Below are 26,623 nucleotides of genomic sequence, written 5' to 3' on the forward strand. Positions count from 1 at the left end.
AAAGATATGGCAAAGTTTTGTTTGGTCTCTGACAAAATTTGTAGGTTACATTTAAGTGGCACAAAGCACAAAGTTTTTGTGGCAGCCTCAGCCACTTGAAAGTGGCAGCTGCTGCAAAACTATTTAATAGTTGCACGTTGCAACATTTGTAAGCCGAGTCAAACAAAAAGCATCAGAGCAAGTACAACAACTATGTTGCAGCCGACACCAAGTTGCTGATGTAATAGTACTAAGAGCACCCCAGAAGAGCGGCAACAATGTGACATGCAACAAATGCTCAGACCGAAAATCACATCACTCCTCCCACTTGCAAAACAAAAAACAAGAAACAGAAAACAAAAAGCAAAAAAGGAGCACGAAATGCCTTTCAATCACAGACTCTGATGGCATGCAAACTATGCTAAAAAGAAGTTGCAGCTTTTCTCCCGTCAAGAAATAGCAAATTCTTGCAATTGAACAAGCAACATAAAAATGCTGCAGACTGGGGGAAATTCGAGACTGAACAAGAGGAAAAATATTAAAAATGACTAAAATATTCACTCAGCAGTAAACATGGAGCCCACAAACAAGAAACAACTAAAACACAACACAAAAAAAAAACAGAAACTTTGTTTTTTGTAGAAATAAACAACAAAATGACAGAGCGCCAAGAACGAAGCACATGAATAAAGTTTCAAATATGCCCAGGCAGGCAGAAAGTTTTGTTTATTTTACCAACTATTGCGCGCAATGTTGCATTTTTTATAATGCTCCTCTCACTCTCTTCGCCTTACTGTAAAACAGTGTTGAACAACGCGTAGTTATGCACAATAACTGGGTCGATGAGTAACACATAAAAGTATGCCATGAAATTGTTGCACAAGTATGGAAAGTAATTAAAATTGAGTACTTTTATTATGTCAGACTCAGATACCCAGAAAGAAGGAGATAAAGAGAGTGAACTTATTTCTATGGAAAACAATGTATTACATAGTAATCTCTCAATTTACCAATACTTATGACAGCAGTAAAATAATAACTGCAGTCACACTTTTGTTACATTGCATCATTTTCTGAACTGATATCAGTATCAACCTTTAAATTGTGCGCAAATAAAGTAACTTGTTGACGAATAAAACCTACTCAAAATGCAGTTTACAGCGAAATTCAACCCCAGACAGAATAACAGACAGACTGCAAATTAGAAAAGTTGTCATCCCCATTGGGTACATTGTTGTGTGTGCTGCTGTCGTCATCGTTTTCGTTGTTGTTGTTGTTGTCGTCCACATGGAGTTGTCAACTGCATACGAAATGTAGAAACATATAAATTTCTCTCCGCTGTTTTCCATTCTCTAAGCCCCTTCCTCCCTTCCCTTTTCTATGCAGTGATAGCAATCGAAAAGTATCAACAGCTGCATAGCAAAAGTTAATTTATTCGTTTATGCAACTATTTCAGTTATTAGTTTTGCGTTACACACTGTCTAAAGAGCACAATCGATTTACAAAACTTTGCTAATTTGATACTTGGTTCTTGTGGCGGACCAAAGTTAAATAAATTAAAAAACTATATACATTAAAAGAAAAATGGTGCGTCTGTCAGTCAATGCGCTCTATCACTCATTTCTGATGGACATATATTTTTTTAATGAACTTGGACATTTCAAACAAATAGTTTTTATGCTCTTTTTTTCAACCTCGCGCAACGTCAATCCACTCATACATATTTTTTACCTCGTCAAGGATGTATTTACAAAATAAAAAAATAGCAAAAATCCCAGCCCTGGGGTTGGTTCAAAATAATTGAAGGACATACACACATTTTGCTCGGTTGGGATATTTACAATTTGATGTTCAATGTGGGTCATAGCGCGACATTAAAAATAAAATCATATTTTCCACACATGAGATGCAAATAACATTTGCCTAAAGAGTTTGAACAATAAACATGATAAATAATTTGAAAAAATTCATATAATCTGGAAATACTCGAATATATATTTATGTTTACAGGACATTTTTTAATCTCTACTCAATCTTCTGTATTTTAGTTTGGCTGCAACTTTGTTATGTCTTGGATAACCATGATAGTGCCTGTTATGCAAGAGTAATGAAAGCCACAAACAGAGTTGCTAAAGCCAAGTTGAAAAACTGTTTGCATAATGAAACAATAAGGCATAAGAGTAGCAGCTACCTGCCAAGAATACCAAAGCCAGGATTGCTGCTGAATTTAATACAACGACTACAACCAACACAAAAAGAAACGCACATACAACAATTGTTGTTTAATTTGTGAAAGAACTCGAGCACAGGCGGTTAAACCCAAAGAAAGGCAAGGCAAGGAAAACCGACAGCTACAAAATTAATATAAAACTGCACAGCACTGACCTGCATTCCAGCTAAATGTGTAAAGTAAGTCGAAGTTCCAATGGAGTCGCAACGGAAATGAACAAAATTGGTAACCGAGAAGGGGATAAAAGAATAAGAAACTATGGGGATGGGAGAGTGGGGGGCAGTGATTGAAGGCAGCCATAAGCTAGAGCCAAAGCCAAAGCCAAAGCGGATAGCTAAAAACCAAAAAAGTAAGCCAACTAAGACATGAAAATAAACAGAAAAGCAAGGAAAAACTTTTGGCCACTTCGTATACCGAACTACTCATAGGTAAACAAAAGCCAAGTGCAAAAGTAGTTGGCAACGCACGAACAGCGCCCACATGAAGACGTGACAACAACAAAAACAAGAACAACAAGAGATTAAAATGTCGATATCTAAGTCGAATTTCAAATACACTAGCGATCACTATTTATATGAGTAAGTAATGCTTGCATTACAAATTTAAATATTATGATAAATAAATAAAAAAAATATAAATATCAATTTATACAACTGCCAAAATGCTCAAACATTTCATGAGTTAGAGTATGAAACCTGCTTGCAATTCAAAAATGAAAGACAACTTGACGTCGACTTCATTTCATGATTAAGTTACCCATATCGATTTCCTTTCACCAGACTTTATGATGATGAAAATGGAAGCCACAGGAGCTGAGCCTGTGGTTGTCAAGCCAAACCGAAGCAGCCCCAACACATGTGCGATATTCTGACTCTGACTCACCAACCCAACTCAAAGTTGGCGCCATCGTCGCCCTATTCAAAACAATAGCTTCCGTCTTCGTCTGCGTCTTCATCATCATCATCATTGCCATTGCTCTGTCTACTGTCTAATGCCCAAAAAGAAAGGTTGCAAAACATGAATAAATTGTGCACAAAATGTAATTGTTGGGTAGCATCTTGGCTTTAGTCTCGACACATGAGACGAGTAAGCAAATAAAGAAAGTCACATGGCGTTCAGTACAGTGGCTCAAAACTAAATGCCAGAAGTAACATGAATTGGAAGCATAAATTGTAATAATTCTAAATAAAACTTTAAATAATAGTATACCAATTCCATTCTGTGCTTTTTACTTATATGTGATAAGCATATGACTCAAGCTGTTAATTCAACGAAAGAGTTTCAGTATATGACTTTTGTTGTAGTTTATTATCTCATCGCCACCAAATTTGTAGCAATGTGAGCTATGGCTAGAATTCTTTTGATACACTGCTACCAAGCTTAGCTTTCATACATTTGAACAATATATATATGTACATATACATACTAAAAAATAAGAAAGCTATGTTACAGTCGAGAGTGCTTGAGACTGAGATTATCGAAACGCTAAAATATACTAAATTAATTTACCATACAAATACTAAAATTATACCAAATGCTATATAATAATATATAGCATATAATATACCATTACTGCAGAACTATATTCAAAATATACCATATAGTGCAAAACATACCAGATTGTCAACCAAACAAAGTAAGACTCCTAGTAAGTAGGCTCTTCTTACCATACAGAAGTATTTCTTCTGGTAAATTTATATCTTATCGCAACCAAATTTTTCTGGAATCATAGCGACTATAGTTATTATTGTATACACCAAAAGTCAGACTACCTTCAAAATTACGATTGTTATTTGCTTTTTATCCTACCCTATGGGTAGAGAGTATAAAAGCTGATAAAAACTAAGTATTTTGAAAGGAGTTACATGTTTATATACAATTAAAAATGAGTTAGGACTTTAATAATATACCCGATATAATAAGACGAGTTTTATAAAATTAAATCCATTAACAGTTATTCCTATAATGATGGAAATGCCATGAATAAATACTAAACAGCACAAAAACACTGATAAAAATATAATTATTCTCATATGTATGTGCTATGTATGCTGACTCAAGCTTTAGGAAATATTAAGAGTGTCGACGATTCTCGAACATTTGGTTCTTTCGCATGCTGATAAAAATTCTTCAAAGGCGTTCGAGCGTAGACAGTAAAATTTGAGCTTGACAGCATTCAGTTTCAAATTGTGTCTGAGCGTTAAAAGTTTGCAACTTTATAATTCAAAATGAAAATATTTTTAACAGTTTTAATTATTATATTTAATTCGGGATATATACATTCAAATAACGAATACGATCTCACTACGAAAAGCAACGAAGTAAAAAACACTGTGAGTTCACATTTGAAGTGTGTTTGTATTTTATCGTTTAACAGTCATTCAAATTTATATATACTTAGACTTGGGCAATTATCGCAGACAATGAAGAAAAATGCTACGCATATTGTTTTAATATAATACAACCAGTCTTAGAACATACAGTTCATATACAAGTGAAGGACCAGCAAATTCAGGATCAAGCTGTTGGCTTATCAGAATATGAAAACAAATAGCAAATCTCAAAATTAAACTGGCAATATACGAAGAGACTATTAGAAATAAAGACCTTCAGCTAAACCAACAGCTTCTGTTTTCTCAAAAGTTTCAAAACGAAACTATAGATTTGAAATCAAGACTGGGAATCTTCGAAGAGAGCATACGAATTAAAGACATTCAGTTGGACCAACAGATTCTATTTTCAGATAAGTGTAAAAATGAAACTCTTGACAAAAGTAACATTATTGCATCCAAGGATGAACTGCTCTCCAAATCGAATGAAAAACTTACTGAATACAAAATAAAACTTGAGAATTGTGGAAGCACAAGTTGTATTAATAAATTGACTGATATTTATGAGATAAAAGTGCCTGGAATCGATGCGTTTTCTGTGCCATGTGATTCGCGTTTGGCTGGCTCTGGATGGACTGTGATTCAAAGACGTATGGATGGATCTGTTGATTTTAATCGCAATTGGACAGATTATCGCCAAGGATTTGGTGATCTGCGTGGAGAATTTTTCATTGGACTCGATAAACTGCATCTAATAACTAAATCGCAAACGCACGAGTTGTACATTTACCTTAAAGACTTTGACGACGAGGAGCGATATGCCCGATATGATAATTTTTATATAGGAGATGAGGACGAGTTTTATAAAATTAAATCCATTGGCAGTTACTCTGGTGATGCTGGCAATGCCTTGGAACATCATAAGAACTCGAAATTTTCGACTTCAGATCGGGATAATGATGGCGCTAAAGGACATTGTGGACAAACCTACAAATCCGGTTGGTGCTTTGAAAGTTGTTATATGTGGTAATTATATAATACTGATGATAAAAATAATTATTCTCATATGTATGTGCTATGTATGCTGACTCAAGCTTTAGGAAATATTAAGAGTGTCGACGATTCTCGAACATTTGGTTCTTTCGCATGCTGATAAAAATTCTTCAAAGGCGTTCGAGCGTAGACAGTAAAATTTGAGCTTGACAGCATTCAGTTTCAAATTGAATCTGAGCGTTTCAAGTTTTCAACTTTGTAAATCAAAATGAAAATATTTTTAACAGTTTTAATTATTATATTTAATTCGGGATATATACATTCAAATAACGAATACGATCTCACTACGAAAAGCAACGAAGTAAAAAACACTGTGAGTTCACATTTGAAGTGTGTTTGTATTTTATCGTTTAGCAGTCATTAAAATTTATATATACTTAGACCTAGACAATTATCACAGACAACGAAGAAAAATGCTACGCATATTGTTTTAATATAATACAACCAGTCTTAGAACATACAGTTCATATACAAGTGAAGGACCAGCAAATTCAGGATCAAGCTGTTAACTTATCAGAATATGAAAAACAAATAGCAAATCTCAAAATTAAACTGGCAATATACGAAGAGACTATTAGAAATAAAGACCTTCAGCTAAACCAACAGCTTCTGGTTTCTCAAAAGTTTCAAAACGAAACTATTGATCTAAAAACAAAGCTGGGAATCTTCGAAGAGAGCATACGAATTAAAGACATTCAGTTGGACCAACAGATTCTATTTTCAGATAAGTGTAAAAATGAAACTCTTGACAAAAGTAACATTATTGCATCCAAGGATGAACTGCTCTCCAAATCGAATGAAAAACTTACTGAATACAAAATAAAACTTGAGAATTGTGGAGCCGCAAGTTGTATTAATAAATTGACTGATATTTATGAGATAAAAGTGCCTGGAATCGATGCGTTTTCTGTGCCATGTGACTCGCGTTTAGCTGGCTCTGGATGGACTGTGATTCAAAGACGTATGGATGGATCTGTTGATTTTAATCGCAATTGGACAGATTATCGCCAAGGATTTGGTGATCTGCGTGGAGAATTTTTCATTGGACTCGATAAACTGCATCTAATAACTAAATCGCAAACGCACGAGTTGTACATTTACCTTAAAGACTTTACCGACGAGGAGCGATATGCCCGATATGATAATTTTTATATAGGAGATGAGGACGAGTTTATATTAAAATTAACAGTCCTATAATGATGGAAATGCCATGAATTACTCAGCACAAAAACACTGATAAAAATATAATTATTCTCATATGTATGTGCAATGCTGACTCAAGCTTTAGGAAATATTAAGAGTGTCGACGATTCTCGAACATTTGGTTCTTTCGCATGCTGATAAAAATTCTTCAAAGGCGTTCGAGCGTAGACAGTAAAATTTGAGCTTGACAGCATTCAGTTTCAAATTGTGTCTGAGCGTTAAAAGTTTGCAACTTTATAATTCAAAATGAAAATATTTTTAACAGTTTTAATTATTATATTTTATTCGGGATATATACATTCAAATAACGAATACGATCTCACTACGAAAAGCAACGAAGTAAAAAACACTGTGAGTTCACATTTTAAGTGCGCTTATTTTAAAATGTGATTTTTTTATCGTTTAACAGTCATTCAAATTTATATATACTTAGACTTGGGCAATTATCGCAGACAATGAAGAAAAATGCTACGCATATTGTTTTAATATGATACAACCTTTCTTAGAACATACAGTACATATACAAGTGAAGGACCAACAAATTCAGGATCAAGCTGTTAACTTATCAGAATATGAAAAACAAATAGCAAATCTCAAAATTAAACTGGCAATATACGAAGAGACTATTAGAAATAAAGACCTTCAGCTAAACCAACAGCTTCTGTTTTCTCAAAAGTTTCAAAACGAAACTATAGATTTGAAATCAAGACTAAAATCTTGGAAGAGTATATACGAATTAAAGTCAACAGTTGGACCAACAGATTCATTTTCAGGAATGTAAAAATGAAACTCTTGACAAAAGTAACATTATTGCATCCAAGGATGAACTTTATTATAAATCGAATGAAAAACTTACTGAATACAAAATAAAACTTGAGAATTGTGGAAGCACAAGTTGTATTAATAAATTGACTGATATTTATGCAATAAAAGTGCCTGGAATCGATGCGTTTTCTGTGCCATGTGATTCGCGTTTGGCTGGCTCTGGATGGACTGTGATTCAAAGACGTATGGATGGATCTGTTGATTTTAATCGCAATTGGACAGATTATCGCCAAGGATTTGGTGATCTGCGTGGAGAATTTTTCATTGGACTCGATAAACTGCATCTAATAACTAAATCGCAAACGCACGAGTTATACATTTACCTTAAAGACTTTGACGATGAGGAGCGATATGCCCGATATGATAATTTTTATATAGGAGATGAGGACGAGTTTTATAAAATTAAATCCATTGGCAGTTACTCTGGTGATGCTGGCAATGCCTTGGAACATCATAAGAACTCGAAATTTTCGACTTCAGATCGGGATAATGATGGCGCTAAAGGACATTGTGGACAAACCTACAAATCCGGTTGGTGGTTTGAAAGTTGTTATATGTGGTAATTATATAATATTAGAGATAATGTTAAATATTTGAATCAATTCACCATTTATATTTATATTATTCGCAGTAATTTAAATGGAATATATAAAGATGAACTTGATGCTATTGTCGAATGGAGAACATGGCACACAAAAAGTCTCAAATTTGTTCAAATGATGATTAGACCGATATCGAAATAAGAAAATTTTAACATACAACAAAATTTAACCACAATTCTGACTAAGCAATACAAAAATATACAACAAATAATATTTAGAAATTTGAGATATTCTTTCAGAAAAATACACAACACGGGTTATTAACAGAGTGAAAAATGTTTGTCCACTAAAATATACGGAATATGTTAGTAATTGTTGTATACATAAAATACACATAAAAATCAATAAAAATTATGAACATCTATGTCCAATTTTTGGAACTATGGTCTTTGTTCTTTAAATATATTAAGCAATAATACTTGAGGCCAATCTCTAAAATAATGGTTTTGTATATACGATTGTTGTCAACAAGAGGAGCTTTCATACATCTTTTGGAATGTACAGCACAAAAAGCACTGGTTCTTTCGCATGCTGATAAAAACTCTTCAAAGGCGTTCGAGCTTAAAGAGTAAAAATTGAGATTGAGGGCATTCAGTTTTAAATTGAATTTGAGTGCTTAAAGATTGCAAAATATTAATTCAAAATGAAAATATTTGCAACAGTTCTACTTATTATATGTTATTCGGTGACTATACAAGTGGAACATAGACTACATATACAAGAGAAGGACAAACAAATTCAGGAACAAGCTATTAATTTAAAAGAGTATGAGAAACAGATAGCGGATCTCAAAATAAAGGTGGCAATATTCGAAGAGGCCATCAAAAATAAAGATCAACAGATTCTTGATAAAAATGACATTATTGTGGCAAAGAACAAACTTCTCGACTTCAGATCGTGATAATGATGGCGGACATTGCGGACACATCTACAAATCCGGTTGGTGGTTTGAAAGTTGTTATATGTGGTAATTATATAATATTAAAGATAATGTTAAATATTTGAATCAATTCACCTTTTCTATTTCTATTATTCGCAGTAATTTAAATGGAATATATAAGGATGAACCCGATGCTATTGTCGAATGGAGAACATGGCACACTAAACCTATCAAATTCGTTCAAATGATGATTAGACCGAAATCGAAATAAGAAAATTTTAACATACAACAAAATTTAAGCACAATTCTGACTAAGCAATACAAAAATATACAACAAATAATATTTAGAAATTTGAGATATCCTTTCAGAAAAATACAAAACACTTGGGTTATTAACAGAGTGAAAAGTGTTTGTCCACTAAAATATACGGAATATGTTAGTAATTGTTGTTTACATAAAATACACATAAAAATCAATAAAAAATATGAACATCTATGTCCAATTTTTGGAACTATGGTCATTTTCTTTTGCGGTATATATTAAAAAATACTAACAATACTTGAGGCCAATCTCTAAAATAATGGTTTTGTATATACGATTGTTGTCAACAAGCGGAATGTACAGTACAAAAAACACTGATTTTGATGTGTTTGTACTTTATTATAATTATTCCAATAAATGACTGAAGCTTTCAGCAAATATTAAGAATGTCGACGATTCTCCAACATCTGGTTCTATTCGTATACTGATAAGAATTCTTCAAAGGCGTTCGAGCTTAGACAGTAAAAGTTGAGACTGAATGTATTCAGCCTTAAATGGAATTTGAGTGCTTAAAGATTGCAACATTGTAATTCAAAATGAAAATATTTGCAGCAGTTTTGCTTATTATATTTAATTCGGAGACCATACATATTGTTTTTATTATAATACAACAAGTCTTATAACTTACAGTCATAATAGAGAAAGATCAGCAAATTCAGAAACTAGACATTTAGCTTAAAGAATATGAGAAACAGATAGCAGATCTTGAAATTAATGTCACAATATTCGAAGAGGACATTCGGGACATTGTGCTCAAAGCTTCGAGTCTGGTTGGTGGTTCAAGGATTGTTTAATGTGGTAAATACTTGGTTATATCCGTTTTATAATGCAACTAATATTTGTTCTTCTCTTCTCAATTACAGTAATTTGAATGGTTTATATGATAGGAATGCAATAAATAAATCGGCAACATCTGGTGTAAAATGGAATCACTGGACTTATAGCTCACTTAAATTTATTCAAATGATGATTAGACCAAAATAGAAGCAGAAATCTCAAATCAAGAAAATAATTTTAAAGCGCAGTTGCGAGTAAATAAATACATTCCATTTAATCTGAGTTAATTTCAAAACAGGAAAAGCCCACTGTATCAGCGATACCATTTGAATTCGCTTGTGAGCAGACGCATTGTCAAATTGTGTATGTGTGTCAGTCAAGCAAACAATAGCGGGGAGTCCATGTTTCATATGCTCTGCCATTCCATCGCTCCGCCCCTTCCAGCAAAAGCTAAATGAAGAGAACGAGCCATCATCTGACAGACCGCAGAGACCCATGCGAAGCCGACGCTGGAGTGACGCACTGTCAGATACAACAACCCAGCGACAGACGGAGCAACTGTCAGGCTGTAGAACGTATAAAGTACGAGAGTATATATCACATTGGATCACATGAAGTTTACTCTCGCATCCCATACTCAAAATCACTCTTCAGTCACAGGCTGTGTTGTTGGTTTGTAAGTTCGCTGTTTTGTGGGCATAACTGAAAATATGCCATGCACATATAGAGACATATTTATGTTCGTTTACACCAAGACACATATACATATATATTTGCATATGCGTACACAATGTTTATACCCCTATCAATATCGTAGAAGGGTATTATAACTTTTTGCCTGTAGTAAATGTATGTAACTAGCAGAAGAACACATCAACGACACCATAAAGTAAATATATTCTTGATCAGCGTGAAATTTGAAATTTGCTTAAGCTTAGAAAATTGTAGAAGTTATTTTAGATATATTTTTGTATGCCAAAAAACGTCTCTTTCAATCGGATCTTAGCTGCTTTGGCTCACAATCTGGTATATTTAATGTACTACGAAACCAATATACCAAAATACAGCCTTTGATGTATAATTTAGTATTTTTGTGGTATATTAATTTGGTATATTTATAGTTTTACTTTATATATATGTCCAAATGAAACATTTGGTGTATATTTTAGTATTTTTGTGGTATATTAACTGGGTGTATTTTACGAATACTACCGCACTGTTTTGATCGGGGTATTTCACAGTCCAGCACACTCGACCGTAGCTTTCATACATGTTTTATTTTTATGCCAGATAGCGCATAAATTCATAATGTCAAAATGGATGCCACTGGCAGAGCGACAAAGGCGCGACGAAATTTAACACATAAATTTATAATTTATATTCGCAGTTTTCTACTGAATACATTGGGTTAAAATGAGTGACAGACAACGGACGAAACAAGTTTTACTCTAAGATTTTCCAGTTGATTTCTTGCTAAGTAGAGTTGACAACTAAACACAGCTCAATTATTATAATCAATTTCGGAAATTACAGCTACATTTATGACATATTCATATGTATATATACATATGTATGTATATATGTTTATCGTACAAGCGACGCAGACTCGTTGTGTGTCAATTGTGGGCACTTGAAACACATTTTGCAACAGACGCTTGGAGCATTTTTATGGCAGGCAAAACATGTATTTTAGAGTGCTGTGTACATGTTGAAAATTAAACACATTTTTTGCATATACAGCATATAAATAAATAACATACTATTGAACCCCCAAGCCCCCAACCCTGAGCCATAACTTTTACCCTCCCAGTTTGTGGTGGAACATGGAAATTAAATCAATTATTTATGCATTCATTTTGTAGCTCTTTATATTGATTTAATTGCCACAGCACAGCACAGCACAGCACAGCACAGCATCTGCATTCTCTGTGCTGGGTGTGAGTAATTAATAAATAATTTTTACTTGTTGTATTCCCTGACAGATTGCTGTTTGCCCACCAGTTTGTCTTTTGGGACTTGATTATGATGTCCTTTAAATGAATGGCTTTTGGGCATCGATCAGACGTCCTCACCCTTTTCTCTTCTACATGACAACTTTAGCTTCAATGGAGTCTTTAAATATTATGTTCAGAATATTGTTTGGACACATTAAATAATTCGTGTTGCGGCACTACATTTATGAATAATTGTTTTATTAACATGAAAGATGATTTATATTTACAGTAAAACTATAGTAAAGGTTTAAATTCAATAATAATGCACAGAGAAATTTTATTTCAACTCAGTCTTATATTCACCAAAAGTCACTTGGTTACGTTGTGAATTCCACTTTGAATAGAACATTTACCTGCAAAGAAAAAAAGCATAATTTTAATACTTGAGTATCATTTAATATTTCAATTAAAATTGTAATTGTTGGTTCTGACTGTAATATTCCTTTTTCTAGTTGTGCTTCAAGAATCATGCGAATTGTTTATAAACATCACGTTCTATGCAAAGTGTCAACTCATATTGGGCCAATCATAGAACACACAATGCCAGACCCAAATAAAGTCTCATGTGTTACATTGCATAAGGCTTAAAAGCGTATCGTTCATTTTCAAATATTCATTTGTTGCGCCAAAGCAAAAAAAAACAGAAAAAAAACGTAAGTGAAAAAGGCAAAATACGAAAACAGAAGTTTAAAAGCGAAACGACGACACAGCTGCCAGAAAAACAAAGATGGCAAAGCCAATGGACTAAAGGGGAATGGTGGGAGAGGGTGTGGGAAAAGTCGTGCACAGAGAAGGCCATAAATAAACAACAGGTATAAAACGGACTTAAGAACGTAAAAGCAGCGCGCGACTATAAAAGTGCAATTTTCCCTGCCCTCTCATTGCCCTTTGCCAAAGGTAGTGAAGTGTGTGTATGTGTGTGTGTGTTGGTGTATCAAATAAATATATGTACAACAGCATAAAAGCTGCTTTAGCCAGGTAACAAATGTTTATGCAATTTGTTTAAAGGCCAGGCGAGAAAATAGTAATATATGACCATGGACCGAGAGTGAAAATTTGCACTAAACGCGCTACAAAGCGCAGCCCATCCCACCTATAGGTGTGTTTTCTGCAATTTTCTTGTGAGTGTGTGTGTGTGTACTTTGACCTTTTTCTGCCACCTTTTTGCAGTTTTTTGGACAAAGGCTGGGCGCGCAAATTGCAGCAGTTTGCCTCCTTCCCAAGGCACAAAAGAGCAAACCAACAAAATAAAGAATGAAAGAAGCAAAAAAGACAGAGAGCGAGCGAGTGAGAAAAAGAATGAAAATATAGAGCAAGTGCAAACAATTGCCGACTGTCGTCGTTGCAGTCGTCCTTCTGCTCCGCTCCGCTCCTTGTGCTTTCATGCCATGCCATTTCAATTCTTATTGCCATCTCAGAGCGAGCAATGCAAAAATGTGTACCAAACTGAAATTGAAAGGCAACTCGTGTGGGCGTGGCCCGCATGGCTCTTTGCCACTGCCATTTTATTGCCGACTTTTGGGCGTGAATGAGTGAGAGCATTGAGAAACTGCCAGCTGCCTGCTGCCATTTTGCCATTTACCAGCAAACCAGGCTACTTCAACTCTTACAGAAGAATTATGCGTGCCACCAAAGAGGAGGCCAGTTCACCCACCAATTCTGACAACAAACATCTTAGAGCTTCTAACAAGTCACTGAAGAGCAATGTATCAAGTCCCAAAAGCTAAACACTCACATATTTGTTGAATCCCGAGTCCAGCATACTTTTATGTTAATTTAAAACCGAAACTTGAACTATCGAATAAATTACAATTTAGTACTTGAGCAACAACAAACTTTCAAACTATTAACAGCAGGCAGAGCCCAAAAGCTGATTGTTGTTCAAAAGTTAATATTTGATTTGTGTAATCAGTATTTATTTAAATGATTCATTGAAATTTCGTCTCAAATTGTAAAAATATAAAATAATAAATACCTGAAAAAATGGTATATATAATGGTCATACTTTATAGAATATTAATCATTATATTTTAAAATAAAATTAATTTAAATGGTTTTCAAAATAACAATGAAAGCATCCGTCTATATTTTTAAAAGCATATTGGACCCGAAAAATTTTAAAATGTAATAAAAATTTAAATTATATTTCAATTGAAGTTAGATTTACATTACTTGAAATATAATTCTAAACATGAACATTCTAATTGCAGTCAATTTTATTGATAAAGATTTTCACATGAGCCATTTATGTTAAAAAAAGTGCACAATTTTATTTAGAGCATTTAATTAACTACATCTAATTAACTACATCACAAGTTGAAAAGATCAGAAATCATTTGTGTTTATTCGTCAGTTCACAGGAAATTGCATAAACTGGAATCTAAGAATGGGGCTTCCCCTTAATTTTTTAACAAATTAATCTCTGACTTGTTCATTACAAACGAAAAGTGACTTTTTTTTTATATAAACGAATACGAAAATATTTGCCACGACTGCATGCGACCTGTTCACATCTATGTTCAAGTAATAACAATAACGAATATTTTACATAAATTCATTCATTTATATGCTCTTTTAACAATTAGAGGTTTCTAATTCTAATTTAATGATTTTAATAAGATGATGATTCAGAACTTTTACTATATAGATGAAGACTTCTTTCTTTTATATATGTTATACATAATTCGTCACTGAGCAACTTAATAGACTTCATTTCTTTCAAAGTGAACTGGTCCAAATATACTGATATAAAAATTCCGTTGTGCATATATAGAAATAAATAACTGATTCCAGTATCACGCTCGGAAACTCGGAAATTATTCGACGAATATGAAGGGCCTCGAGCGTTAGTTAAGATCGGCATTGGAGCTCGCACAGAAAACCCAATATAAGCTGGGTTCAGTTTTAAATAAAAGCTGAGTGTTTAAAGTTCGCAAAATTGTGCTCCAAAATGAAAATATTTGCAACAGTTTTACTTATTATATTGAATTCGGGGATTATACATTCAAATAACGAATATGATTTCACTACGGATAGCAGCCAAATAAAAAAACTTTGTGAGTTGACATATTAAGTGCCTTTGTATTTTATCAAGTGTCACTCCAATTTATTTTTCTTTAGACCTATCCAATCATCAAGGACAACGAAGAAAAGTGCTACGCATATTGTTTTAACATTGTACAACCTGTTTTGGAACATACAGTACATATACATGTGAAGGACAAACAAATTCAGGAACAAGCTATTACTTTAAAAGAGTATGAGAAACAGATAGCGGATCTCAAAATGAAGGTGGCAATATACGAAGAGACTATCAAAAATAAAGATCAACAGATTCTAAGTTGTGATAAATCTAAAAAATGAAAGTCTTGAGAAAAGTAACATTATTGCAGCCAAGGATGAACTGCTTTCCAAATCGAATGAAAAACTTACTGAATACAAAATAAAATTGGGGAGCATTGTCCAGCACCAAATTGTCTTGGTAAATTAACTGATATTTATGAGATAAAAGTTCCTGGCATGGTTACATTTTCGGTGCCATGTGATTCGCGTTTAGCTGGCTCTGGATGGACTGTGATTCAAAGACGTATGGATGGATCTGTTGATTTTAATCGCAATTGGACAGATTATCGCCAAGGATTTGGTGATCTGAGTGGAGAATTTTTCATTGGACTTGATAAACTGCATCTAATAACTAAATCGCAAACGCACGAGTTGTACATTTACCTTAAAGACTTTGACGACAAGGAGCGATATGCCCGATATGATAATTTTTATATAGGAGATGAGGACGAGTTTTATAAAATTAAATCCATTGGCAGTTACTCTGGTAATGCTGGCAATGCCTTGGAACATCATAAGAACTCGAAATTTTCGACTTCAGATCGGGATAATGATGGCGCTAAAGGACATTGTGGACAAACCTACAAATCCGGTTGGTGGTTTGACGATTGTTATATATGGTAAATACTTTATCCGTTTTAAACTGAAGGCTATTGATTATTATTAATCTTCTTAATAACTTTACAGTAATGTAAATGGAATTTATGATAAGAATGCGAAAGCATTAAGCGATCCAGGCGTGAAATGGAATTCGTGGAGTAATAACCCACTTAAATTTGTTCAAATGATGATTAGACCAAAATAAAGAAAATGAATAAACCCAAGCAAAAATTGCTAAGCGGAAATGTAATAAAAGTAAAAATCAATAAAAACTTCTCAAAGTATTCTCAAAATATTAACATTAAAAGTAGTAAAACATTAAATCGATGACCAAAGGAAATATCAGGCAACAGAAGCTGTGGTGAGTCAAAAAATTAATTTATCGGCAGTTACACTGGTCTTAAACTATTGTTGGCTTTAAGACAACTTTGGAGCGTGCCTCTTGCTATCTAGGAAACCGTTCTCTGCCTCTGCCTTTCTTTTTCCCAATCATGTAGGTAGGCAGTCTGTTTGGCTTTTGGCCAGGCGTTGAATACGCGTTGCCCTTTATCTGCCTTGCATATCAAATAGCTTGCTGACGACAGGCGTGCACAACAGCAACAAAAAGTAGAAGAAGAAGTGGAAGGAGGTGAAGATGGAGGTGGACACTTTATGGCATTTCTTTTGCAACATCTTGATAATGACCAGTGACCTCAATACGAGGAGCAACACATGCGCGTCGTCTAACACACTTTCACTTCCTGCCTGCGTGCCTGCCTGCTGGCCTGGCGAGACTTCTTTAGTTACAGCTCCTGCCACCTCCTGTGGCACCTTTACCAGCTCCTTCTCCACTGTAAAACATTCTCTTGGCAACACTTTCGCTCATGTCGCTTCTCTCTCTCTCTCTCTGCCCAGTTTGGTGAGTTTTGCTTTTAATGCACATTTTTCACACTAAACACGTGCATAAATCATGAGCCATGCGCTCAACTTTTGCTCAAGGCTAAGTCCCAACGCCTGCAGATTTCCTGGCATCCGTCTCAACAACATTCTCATCGCCATCGCCATCGTCATCTCTTTCTCTGTCTCTTTGGTTCCACTGACTGCCCGTAATGTCACCTGCACATTGAGGACATGGCAGGCCGACTTTGCGTTTTATGCAAAATGCAACAAATAATAATACATAATGCAGCTTCGTGCACATGCGACTACGACTGCGACTGCAGATGCTGCAGCAGGACACTTGTCCTGATTATGGCTTTCCCACTGTGTAAAGTGTCGACCAAAGCAGCAACCACCACCAGCAACAGCAACAACAACGCCAGGATACACAGCCGTTGGTCCTTGGTGGTGGCTCTGACAGCCACAACACAACGAAGCAGAGCACAGCAGCTGTTGCAACGCTGCAACGTTTGCTGCAGTTGCAGATGCATTGCATTTGCTTTCCTTCCTTCTCTCTTTCTCTCTCTCTCTCTCTCTCTCTTAGTACCACTTTACTTGTCTGAACCTCTATGCCAGCCTCCATCTCTTTTCATTTTCCACTGTCAGACTGTCTGTTTATGCTGGCAAACATTTGTTTAGACTGTGAGAAAAGGGGGTAAAATGCCGCTTGGCATTAAAATTCATGTCGAGGCTGAGACATTAAATTTGGTCATGGATTTTGTCATCATCATCTCTCGGCTTTTGGCTTTCGTCTTTCAGTTGTTTCTCCCCTAATGACTGTTGATAAACTCGATGTGTTTATCATTATATTTATGCGAACATTTTGTTGTTAATTAACTCACAATTTATGCGACTGCATCAACTTTATGGTTTAAATCTGTACGTACATAGATATCGCATTATATTCCAGCAATGGGCTCTTTAAATGTCTGATATATACGTTAGTCTAAAGCCTGCCTACTCTTGAAAATGAATATATTGATTAAAAGTTTATTTTCTGAATAATTCATAATAAAAAAAAAGCATTTCTCCTTTTGTAAATTTTGAATATATATAAAGATATTTCCTTTCAATTTTTTCCTATAATATTATAATAATTATTGTATGATATATATTCTATAATAATTTATTTATTTACTTAAGTAATCCTATTGCTATATATATAAATATTTTAAATAATTAAGACTTCTTATTAGCATTAATTTAAATAATCTCATAATAATCATATAAACTTGACGACATTAAATTATGTTTTAATATTGGTAAATAATCATTTATTTAATACATATATTAAATCTTAGTAATCAATATATCGACAGTATCAAAACGTATATTTTTCGTATTTTCGCTAATCGATAGCTGTTAAAGTTTGTGCTTAAATAGAATTTAATATGGAACTATCATCATCGCATGTTGACAGCCCCTAAGAGAGACTTAAGCCTTCACGAAAAGAAAATCTAATTAGTTGGAATGTTAGGCAAACACATTCTGTGCTTTGCCTGAGCCGAGTTTTTGTGCTTGAACAGTAAAAATAATGGCCAAACAGCTGGCAGCTGTCGTGTTAGCTCCTGACTCTCTCTCTCTCTCTCTCTCTCTCTCTCCTCTCTCCCCGTTGTTTCGGGTAAGCACTTAAAACTTTAATTAGCCACCCTCGGGCAAGCAACAAAAAAAATACCACCAATGTTTAACAACAGAGTCAGGTCTTGTGTCGAGCCTTTGTACATACTGTGAAGTACTTTCATACGATTATAAGGAAGCTTCTTCGCCGATGGAGGCCAGAACCGAGGTGAGTTGGATACACACTGATATAATTAGCGGCATTAGCCATTAAGTAATTTTAAAAAATTAATCACCAGCCAGACTGGCAGCTATTCACATTGTATTGTAGTGCCAATTATTGGCCAAATCAACAGTAGACAAGGAGGCAGCAAAAAGATAGAGAAGTAGCCGAAGTAGAGAGGAGAGCAAGAGAGGAAGAAAGGAAGAGGAAGCGTACTGCTAACCCAATTAGCACTTAACACATGGCAGCGGCAGTCTAGGTAAATAAATGGCAAACAACGGCTCAATTGATGGTTGGAGCACGTGTCTCGTAGCTACGATGTTACGTTAAATGTTTTTTCTTCTTTTTTTTTGTTTTTGTTTTTTTGTTTCTGACAAAGCCAACCCCACAGCCCCAAATCTTTCTCTCTCTCTCTCTCAGTTCGTTTGAGGCAGAGCGACTTTCAATTTCCAGGCAAGCAGCCAGCCAAAAAAGGCAATCGTCAGCGAAAAGGCAACCAGAGGCACCAGGCAACTTGGAAACTAGCACAAGGACGTGTGCCACACGACACACACACACATACACATACACTTACACACTCACACACATGAGGAAGCACAGCGACGATACTGACTTCGATTCTTTGAGGCCAGTGCGAAAATCTTAGCGCTCAAGTAGCGTACGTGATATGCGCGTAATCAATATTTACACACAACTTTTCGAGGATGTTGTGTATGTGCTAAAAAATAAGAACGAAAGACAAAAGTAAAGCAATTGGCAGGCATATATATATACATATGTATATCTGTATCTATATACGTCAGTATTTTTGGGATGCCACATGGGTAATATCGTGCATATGGCGCGCTTTAAGAAGCATATTTCATTACAATGAAATTGAATTACGATAAGATAACATAACTGATAGTTGTGTACAAATAGAAATGAGTCAATAATATCAAAACATGTTTATTTGGTTAGTTAGTTTATTAAAGTAAAGGTAAATATTTACAACAACAATTATTAAGATGTATAACACTAACTCTCATCACAAGGATTAAAAGCTTATATTTTTTAATAGACTAATGTGTTTAATAAAGTTTTCTATATAAAACCAGCAACTTTAATAAAAGTTATAATTTTTAACCCTTTAAAAAATTCCCAATTGGCTTCTCAAACGCAAACTTCTAATACGACTTAAAATTCGAGCATTTCAACTATGTTGTTAGCTGCAATTTCGAAATTCTCGACACAATCGGCAAATAGCGAGCACTAAATAGCTGCCAAAAGTTTAAACGTCTGTGAACTTATACTATGAATGATATAATTGCCTTAACGGTTGCACTGACTTCCTTGCCAAGGATACGCCATCAAGCAAATGCAGTTACTTTGGCACACATTAAATTTGGTTTGATTTTTGGCGCAGCAAAGCAGACAAGCAGCAGCCAAGGAGACAAGGAACGGACTCAACCGAAATTCAGACAGAATTTGGTGGAATATTTTTTTTTAGGAGGGGAGGGGAGAGAGAAGAAGTAATGCTGGAAGGCAGAAGAGTTTTTCCTTAGAAAAGGAAGCGACGCCAGTTTGGTGAGTTCCGAGCAAAACTTGAGCCAACCAAGGGGAAAATCAAGTGGAAAACGTATATTGTGAAAATCAACTATTGGCAGGCAGCTGTCAGCTGCAAGGAGAGCAAACGCTTCTCAAACAACGAAAACAATGGCCAAAGAGACCTCGACACCACCAACTTCCACTTCTACTTCTTCTTTTTGAGCGCTGCCAAAGTTGGTAGCATAAATATGAAAGCAGCAGTTACCAGACCAGACTCCCAGAAGAGGACAACGTCGAGCAGCTTATGAAAACATTACATCATAAGCAGTCACTGCTCAAGATCTACTAGAAGCGCATACAGCAAAATTCTCTCTTGCCTGTCTGAACTCTAGAAAGACGCCAGTTTCTGACAGTGAAATGCTGCTGGCAAAATATTTGCCAAAATCTAATAAATTACACAAAAGCCACACAAATCATTCAGCCAAACCACGCACACATTAGATAAATAAAACAAAAAATAACAGAGATGAGAGTGAAGAAGGTGCGAAATATAATAACTGGTCGCAGATTTTAAATGATTAAAGCGCAAATCACTTGAATTATATGGAAATTCAGTTAATGCCGCCATCGATGGACGTGCTTTTGTGGTTAAGTTTCGATTACGGGCAGTTTGAGGGAACATATTAAATTCCATTCCCTTGGTGTGTGGCACAGTTTAGGGGTAGGCAATCCGGTATAAATTATGCAATAAGCAAACTCCTACAATATCTTTATGTATAATATATAAGGAGCTGTTCGAAGGGAGAGAACGACGCAGAAACCTTTTAATATAATTTAATTTTATAAAAATTGCGTTAAGCTGAATTTAGAAATCCAATCAAGACGATTTTTAAGTGGAATTACTTCAATGGCAACTTACAATGGAGACTATGCAATAAAAAATTCACAATTTTTAGGGTCGAAGAAGGATATTATAAAAAAACGCTTACTTACTACGGGTCTTAGCTGCTTTGACTGACAATTTGGTATATTTTGCACTCTATATATATATATATATAATATATACCGATATATATATATATATATAATATATACCGATATACCAAATGCTATTTTTTTCGATATATTAAAATTATACCGCCCTATTTTGCTTTTATTAAAAATTGTTAGTGAGCCGAGCACACTCTACTAAAGCTTTCTTACTTGTTTAAGTTAAAAATATTTGGTTTATTCAACTTATTATATAGTTTCTCTAATAAATAAAATACAAATCAAATGTATTAACTCCGACGTTTAATGATTTTTTCCAAATTTATAAAAACTCATTTAATAATGAATAAAATATTTCTATATATTCATACATCTGTGCACATAAATCATGTTCAACAATGTTTGAAATCAAATATTTTTTCACATACACATCCACACACACATATCTCGAACTCTTTTTGACATTACAAAAGTCACCCACAAAAATGTCTAATTAGAAGTTTCAAACATTTGGCTTAAATAGAAAGGCAAGGCAATCGGCACAAAAGGTGCCAAGCTGTCAAAGTTTTTTAATTGAAAAATACTTTGTGTGAAAGGGAGGTTCGTTGTGATATCAGCCTGTCATATGCACTTAGTCAATGCAATGCAAGCAGCACTTGCAACCGACTTTTCTCAATTAAAAAACTTTGTGATTCAAGTTTCAATCAACTTCATTTAATTTGCACCCATTTTGTGCTCATTCGCCATGTTCGTTGCTAGTTGTTAATACAACATTTGTGCGATTCACAGCAAATATTATTATCATATTAGTAACTCATCTACGAACTTTGGGGCCATGAGCTCGATTCATTTCAGGCGAAACTTCATCAACATCAACTTCAAACGGCGAAACTAACAAAACACGGCGGGGAAAACTATTGTGTTAGTTTTTTTGTTTGTGTTCTTTTTTTTTGGTGCCAGCGGGTGGAGGAGCTTTGAGGTTGAATGAATGTTGATAAAAACTTTTCGGCTGTGCTGAGTTTCAACATATTGCCAAAGCTGAAGTCAAAGCCATCACCGCTGCCACCGCTACCGCCACCTTTTAAGTCAACAAACAACAAAAACACGGGCACATCCCACGAAATACTAAACAATTTGAATGTGTATAGACCGACAGGCAGGGAGGAGTCAAAACTTTGTCCTTGCCACAACTGAGACAGCGACTGATGACGAGACAACAATGATGATTACTGACTCCTCAATGACTGTCGGTCATACAAACTTACATACATACACATAGAATGGAGCAGTCCAACGATAGTGTCAGCTAAGCAATAGAAAACAAAACTTTTGTCAAAACTAATAAGCTTTCGAAATATCCTAAAGATGTGCAGAGTGCCAAAAGAAAATAACAAGGCTAATGGCTTCAACTTCTTACAATGACATCAGCAACAAAACAGAGTTTCAATTTATACTACAAACATTTATTGAAATAAACTTAATCAGGCGTTTCAACAAAGTTATCAGCTGAGTTCAAATTCAGAAAATATACGGCCAATTAATGCCAGCAGGCTGATGTTTGTAATTAATAGAGCAAAAGGTGAATAATTGAATTATTGAATTGAGAAAATTCAAATAATTTACTTAAAATAGTACAATGTAAAATTGAAAATGAAAGCAAATAAATTGAATAGATAAAACATTTTGCAAGCTTCAGCATTTAATCAAAATTATGCAATACAAATATTACAAAGCGAAACAAATTAATATACATATTATTGAAGTTAACAACAATTCTGATAAGAAGTTACATTTTAATCCATTTCAGGCACTTGAATTCCTCTTGAATGAAACCTTTAATCAAAAGATTGAACCGCAAAACGAATTTTTAATTAATCTCAACAAAGTTTGGCCCAAGATAGTTCTGCAACTTCGTTAAGTCTTTTACAACCTGAGCTACAGTTAACTTAATCTTTTGCTCAACGTTACCTATGCCAACACATGAGGCGAACCAGCACCACAAACATCTTGCCCCACACCTCCCGCTACTGTGAAAAACCACAGCATACTTGACCCCATCAACGGGCCAGATGAAGCCAAGTGCAAAATTGCCTTCACCACTTGAAAGTTTATGCACTGCTCAAGTGCAACATAAATTGCTGGCAGTTAAGGCGGCCACTTGCAAAAGAGAGAAAGAGATTTGTAATTAAAAGTCGGTCCGCCCCGAAAAATCATTATAAAGTTCTGTGTTCCACAGTTTGTCTGATTTAATACCAATTGCAGTTGAGCTGTAAGGCCACTTCAGCTAATCACACAAAATTTTGTAAGCAAAAAACTTTTGTTGCTGACTCTGTGTTGATGGGCACAAAAAGTGGCAACAAGCTCTCTAAGTTGCAACTTACAAACTGCAAGCCGGTTTGCTCCAAATGCAATCTACTACAAGCTGCTTCCTTCGTCTCTATCAGAGACAAGCCAGCGACATCTGCCACAGTCGCAAATCAGGGCAACTACTTTAACAACTGAAAGTAGTTATGGAGCAGCCGCCAAAGGCAAACTGACACCGTCACCATAATATGCAAATTAGTTTTTAATTAATTTTTAAGCAAAACCTCTTTGTCCAACCAGATACTTGAGTGACGAGAGTCACTAGAGACAAGATTAGCTTAAAGCAAAAGTCGAAAGTGTGTCAATATGCAGCTTTTAATATCTATTTTCGAAGGAGACATTTAAGAGTGTTTGATAAAAATAATGTTGGCAGATACTAAGTATTGGCACATTGGTAAAATTTTAATTAAAATTGGTAATTGCATCAATGATAATGAAAAACTTCTCTGACTATCTTTAGTTTAATGCAATTTTGAAAATAAAAGAATTTGCTTAAAGAAATGCAGAAAAATTCCCAGCTAATATGTTGAACATGCCAATAAAATATCGTGCTCATCATGTCATTTGAAAATATATTATCCAGAGCGTAGAAGGGTATCAAAACATACAATAACTACAGGTAAGATAAATATGTTATAAATTATTTAATAAATAAATTTATATAACAAAAAATGGATGCTGGTGTTCGGTTTTAGTTGTGTTGGTTGACAATCTGGTATTTTTTGATTCTATATCGATATATCAAATATAGCCCTCGGAATATTTTTATATTTTTCCGGTATATTAATTTGGTATTATACGAGTCGAGCACAATCGACTGTTGATTTCTTACTTATTTTTGTTGATTAGCATCCTCCCATAATATAATGGATCTTACCTGTAATGAAACAAATGCAAAAAAAAACGTTAGTTGGAAATTATACATTTTATATATTTATTATTTATTAATGCATTCATTATATAATTAGCTTTAACAAAAAAAGGAGAGGCTTGTAAAGCATTTGAATTGTATTCGTCAAATGGCAATATACAATCATATTTTATATTTAATTATTACCAATTGTGCGTTTCTAAAGTGTTACTTCATTTTAATAGAAAATTGCTGTGAATTTGAAATTATCTTTAACCCATTCTAGAGAGTGTCGATGTTTTCTCCGTCTGAGTTGTTGTCTCATATCTAGTTCTGCAATATAGGTATATATATTATTTTGGATTGTGCTGATTCAACTCGTTCCCGTATATATAGGTACATATTTTATGGGGACAAGCCAACGTAACCAAGAGCATCGCATCGCTTTGCAACTTATAATTGGATTTATGGGCAGACGAGCAAAGACAACGAGAATTGCGGACTGAGGAGTGAACCGAAGCAAACTAACAGACCGACCATCCATCTACATAAGCCATCTCTGGCATAGTAACTATCGTAAGTAGCCGTAGACGATACTTGGAGCTGGTTTAATGGTCGCCGAAGCAGCAGAAAAATTGTCGACGTCGTCGTTGTCATCAATGCAACGGAAGCGGAAATGCCGCAGAGCAAAGGTAAAAACTGCATGCTATAGAGAAGACAGAGAGCGAGTGACAGAGAGAGAGAAAGAACGAGAAAATATGGCCAAGTTAAAAGGAAAAGGAAAGGCAGAAGAGACTCTGTGGTCATTTTGCTCAGCACGGTCGCAAATTAATCACTGGGGTATTTACTTTATTTATTTAATAAAGCTTCGACATTGTTCGACTAATGGCAAGGGATCTAATGAAAATAGACTTATGTACTTGCAACTGGTGCCAGTATCGGCAAAAGGCTAATTGTCTTTATAAGAGCAGAGCAGTAAATAGAACCATTTATAAACGCAAGTGGATCTAAAAATATGCTAAATAAATAACACAATTTATAAAGATATGGTACAAGGAATAGAAAAAAGAAGTGATACCTTAAAGCTGCAGAAGACAAAAATGATGAAAATATTTTAAGATATAAGATAAACAAAGTTTTACCTAGCAATGGGAATAATAAAAAAAAAACTTATTTTCAGCACACAGACAAAGTAAACAAAAGTTGCGTGTACACTAATTTGATAAGAGGTAGCTTAAGCTTAAAGTTTACTCTGTGTAGCTCAATATTAAATTTCGTTTAACCTAATTCTTTGTTTTGAGCCATGGCAACAAAAAAGCAGCTGCCCTTTTGGCGCAGCTCGTGCTCAGCTCATTTTACGCACGGTTCGTACTTTTATCGGAGGAAAAAAGCAAACTACAAATTCTCTAATGTATAAACAATGCGTAAAATGAAGCGAACTTTGCGCTCAGAGTTCTTCTCTGCAATGGGTGGGGGGATAGTACGAGTACTGAGATAAATGTAAATAAATACTTGTGAGAGATATTTTTTCGCATTCGACGACTCGACTCGACTCGACAACGACGACGTCAGCTGCGTCAAAGAAGCGTCAGGGCTTAGTATACTGCAGAGATTTTGTTTTTATTCTTTTATATATTTTTTTCATTCTTTCGTGCATTTTATTTTATTTTTATTTTTAGTTTCTTCATTTTTTTTTTTTGTTTGATAATAATGTTTACTACAACGCAAGGCGTTGACTGTTGAAGTGCTTTTCAAGCAGCATTCTGGCAAGTTGAGGGGTGTTTTCTACTTAGGTGGGTGTTGTTTGGTTGCTTAACTGTGCGCTGTTGTTGCTGCTCCTCTTGTTCCCCTCTTTCTCTCGTTCACTCCATTTTGTTGTTGCCAACTTAACACCAACGACAGCAGCAACAACAACACCAGTAAGAACAACTAACTACACCAGCAGCAGAGGCAGCAGCAGCAGCAACAGCATAATAAGAAGCATGTGAAGCGAAAAACAAACAACTAAAGATCACACAAGTAACTCACATTGCCTGCTATTGTTACATATACCCTTT

At 34.8% G+C, this 26,623-nt stretch overlaps 3 protein-coding genes and 1 long non-coding RNA gene across 5 annotated transcripts in view; 3 read left to right on the forward strand and 1 right to left on the reverse strand.

Annotated features, from left to right (window-relative positions):
- The window catches only part of LOC133844864 (disintegrin and metalloproteinase domain-containing protein 10), a 140,460-nt gene that overhangs the window by 57,557 nt on the left and 56,280 nt on the right, over positions 1–26,623 (reverse strand).
- Positions 7,040–16,445, forward strand: LOC133844969 (fibrinogen-like protein 1). Its single transcript, XM_062279269.1, has 3 exons — positions 7,040–7,146; positions 15,316–16,157; positions 16,225–16,445. Exons 2-3 carry the CDS (start codon positions 15,715–15,717, stop codon positions 16,340–16,342), a joined length of 561 nt encoding a protein of 186 aa, XP_062135253.1. The 5' UTR covers positions 7,040–7,146; positions 15,316–15,714; the 3' UTR covers positions 16,343–16,445.
- On the forward strand, positions 7,650–8,740 carry LOC133844129 (fibrinogen-like protein 1). Its single transcript, XM_062277984.1, has 2 exons — positions 7,650–8,179; positions 8,252–8,740. Exons 1-2 carry the CDS (start codon positions 7,806–7,808, stop codon positions 8,361–8,363), a joined length of 486 nt encoding a protein of 161 aa, XP_062133968.1. The 5' UTR covers positions 7,650–7,805; the 3' UTR covers positions 8,364–8,740.
- On the forward strand, positions 18,749–19,591 carry LOC133850449 (uncharacterized). 2 transcript variants are annotated; one of them, XR_009895629.1, is made up of 3 exons: positions 18,749–18,841; positions 18,916–19,094; positions 19,215–19,591. It is a non-coding gene; the product is annotated as an uncharacterized LOC133850449 (long non-coding RNA). The 2 variants fall into 2 exon arrangements; XR_009895628.1 differs by having other exon boundaries at positions 19,256–19,591.

The sequence above is a fragment of the Drosophila sulfurigaster genome, chromosome 2L (assembly GCF_023558435.1).
Source record: "Drosophila sulfurigaster albostrigata strain 15112-1811.04 chromosome 2L, ASM2355843v2, whole genome shotgun sequence".
NCBI classification, from domain to species: Eukaryota; Metazoa; Arthropoda; class Insecta; order Diptera; family Drosophilidae; genus Drosophila; species Drosophila sulfurigaster.

Bases quoted from the DNA above. Each gene is read 5' to 3' on its own strand.
- LOC133844969 (XM_062279269.1), top strand. From the start codon at position 15,715: ATGGTTACATTTTCGGTGCCATGTGATTCGCGTTTAGCTGGCTCTGGA. The intron at 16,158-16,224 runs GTAAATACTTTA...ATAACTTTACAG, and splicing joins TTTGACGATTGTTATATATG to TAATGTAAATGGAATTTATG.
- LOC133844129 (XM_062277984.1), top strand. From the start codon at position 7,806: ATGGATGGATCTGTTGATTTTAATCGCAATTGGACAGATTATCGCCAA. The intron at 8,180-8,251 runs GTAATTATATAA...TATTATTCGCAG, and splicing joins TTTGAAAGTTGTTATATGTG to TAATTTAAATGGAATATATA.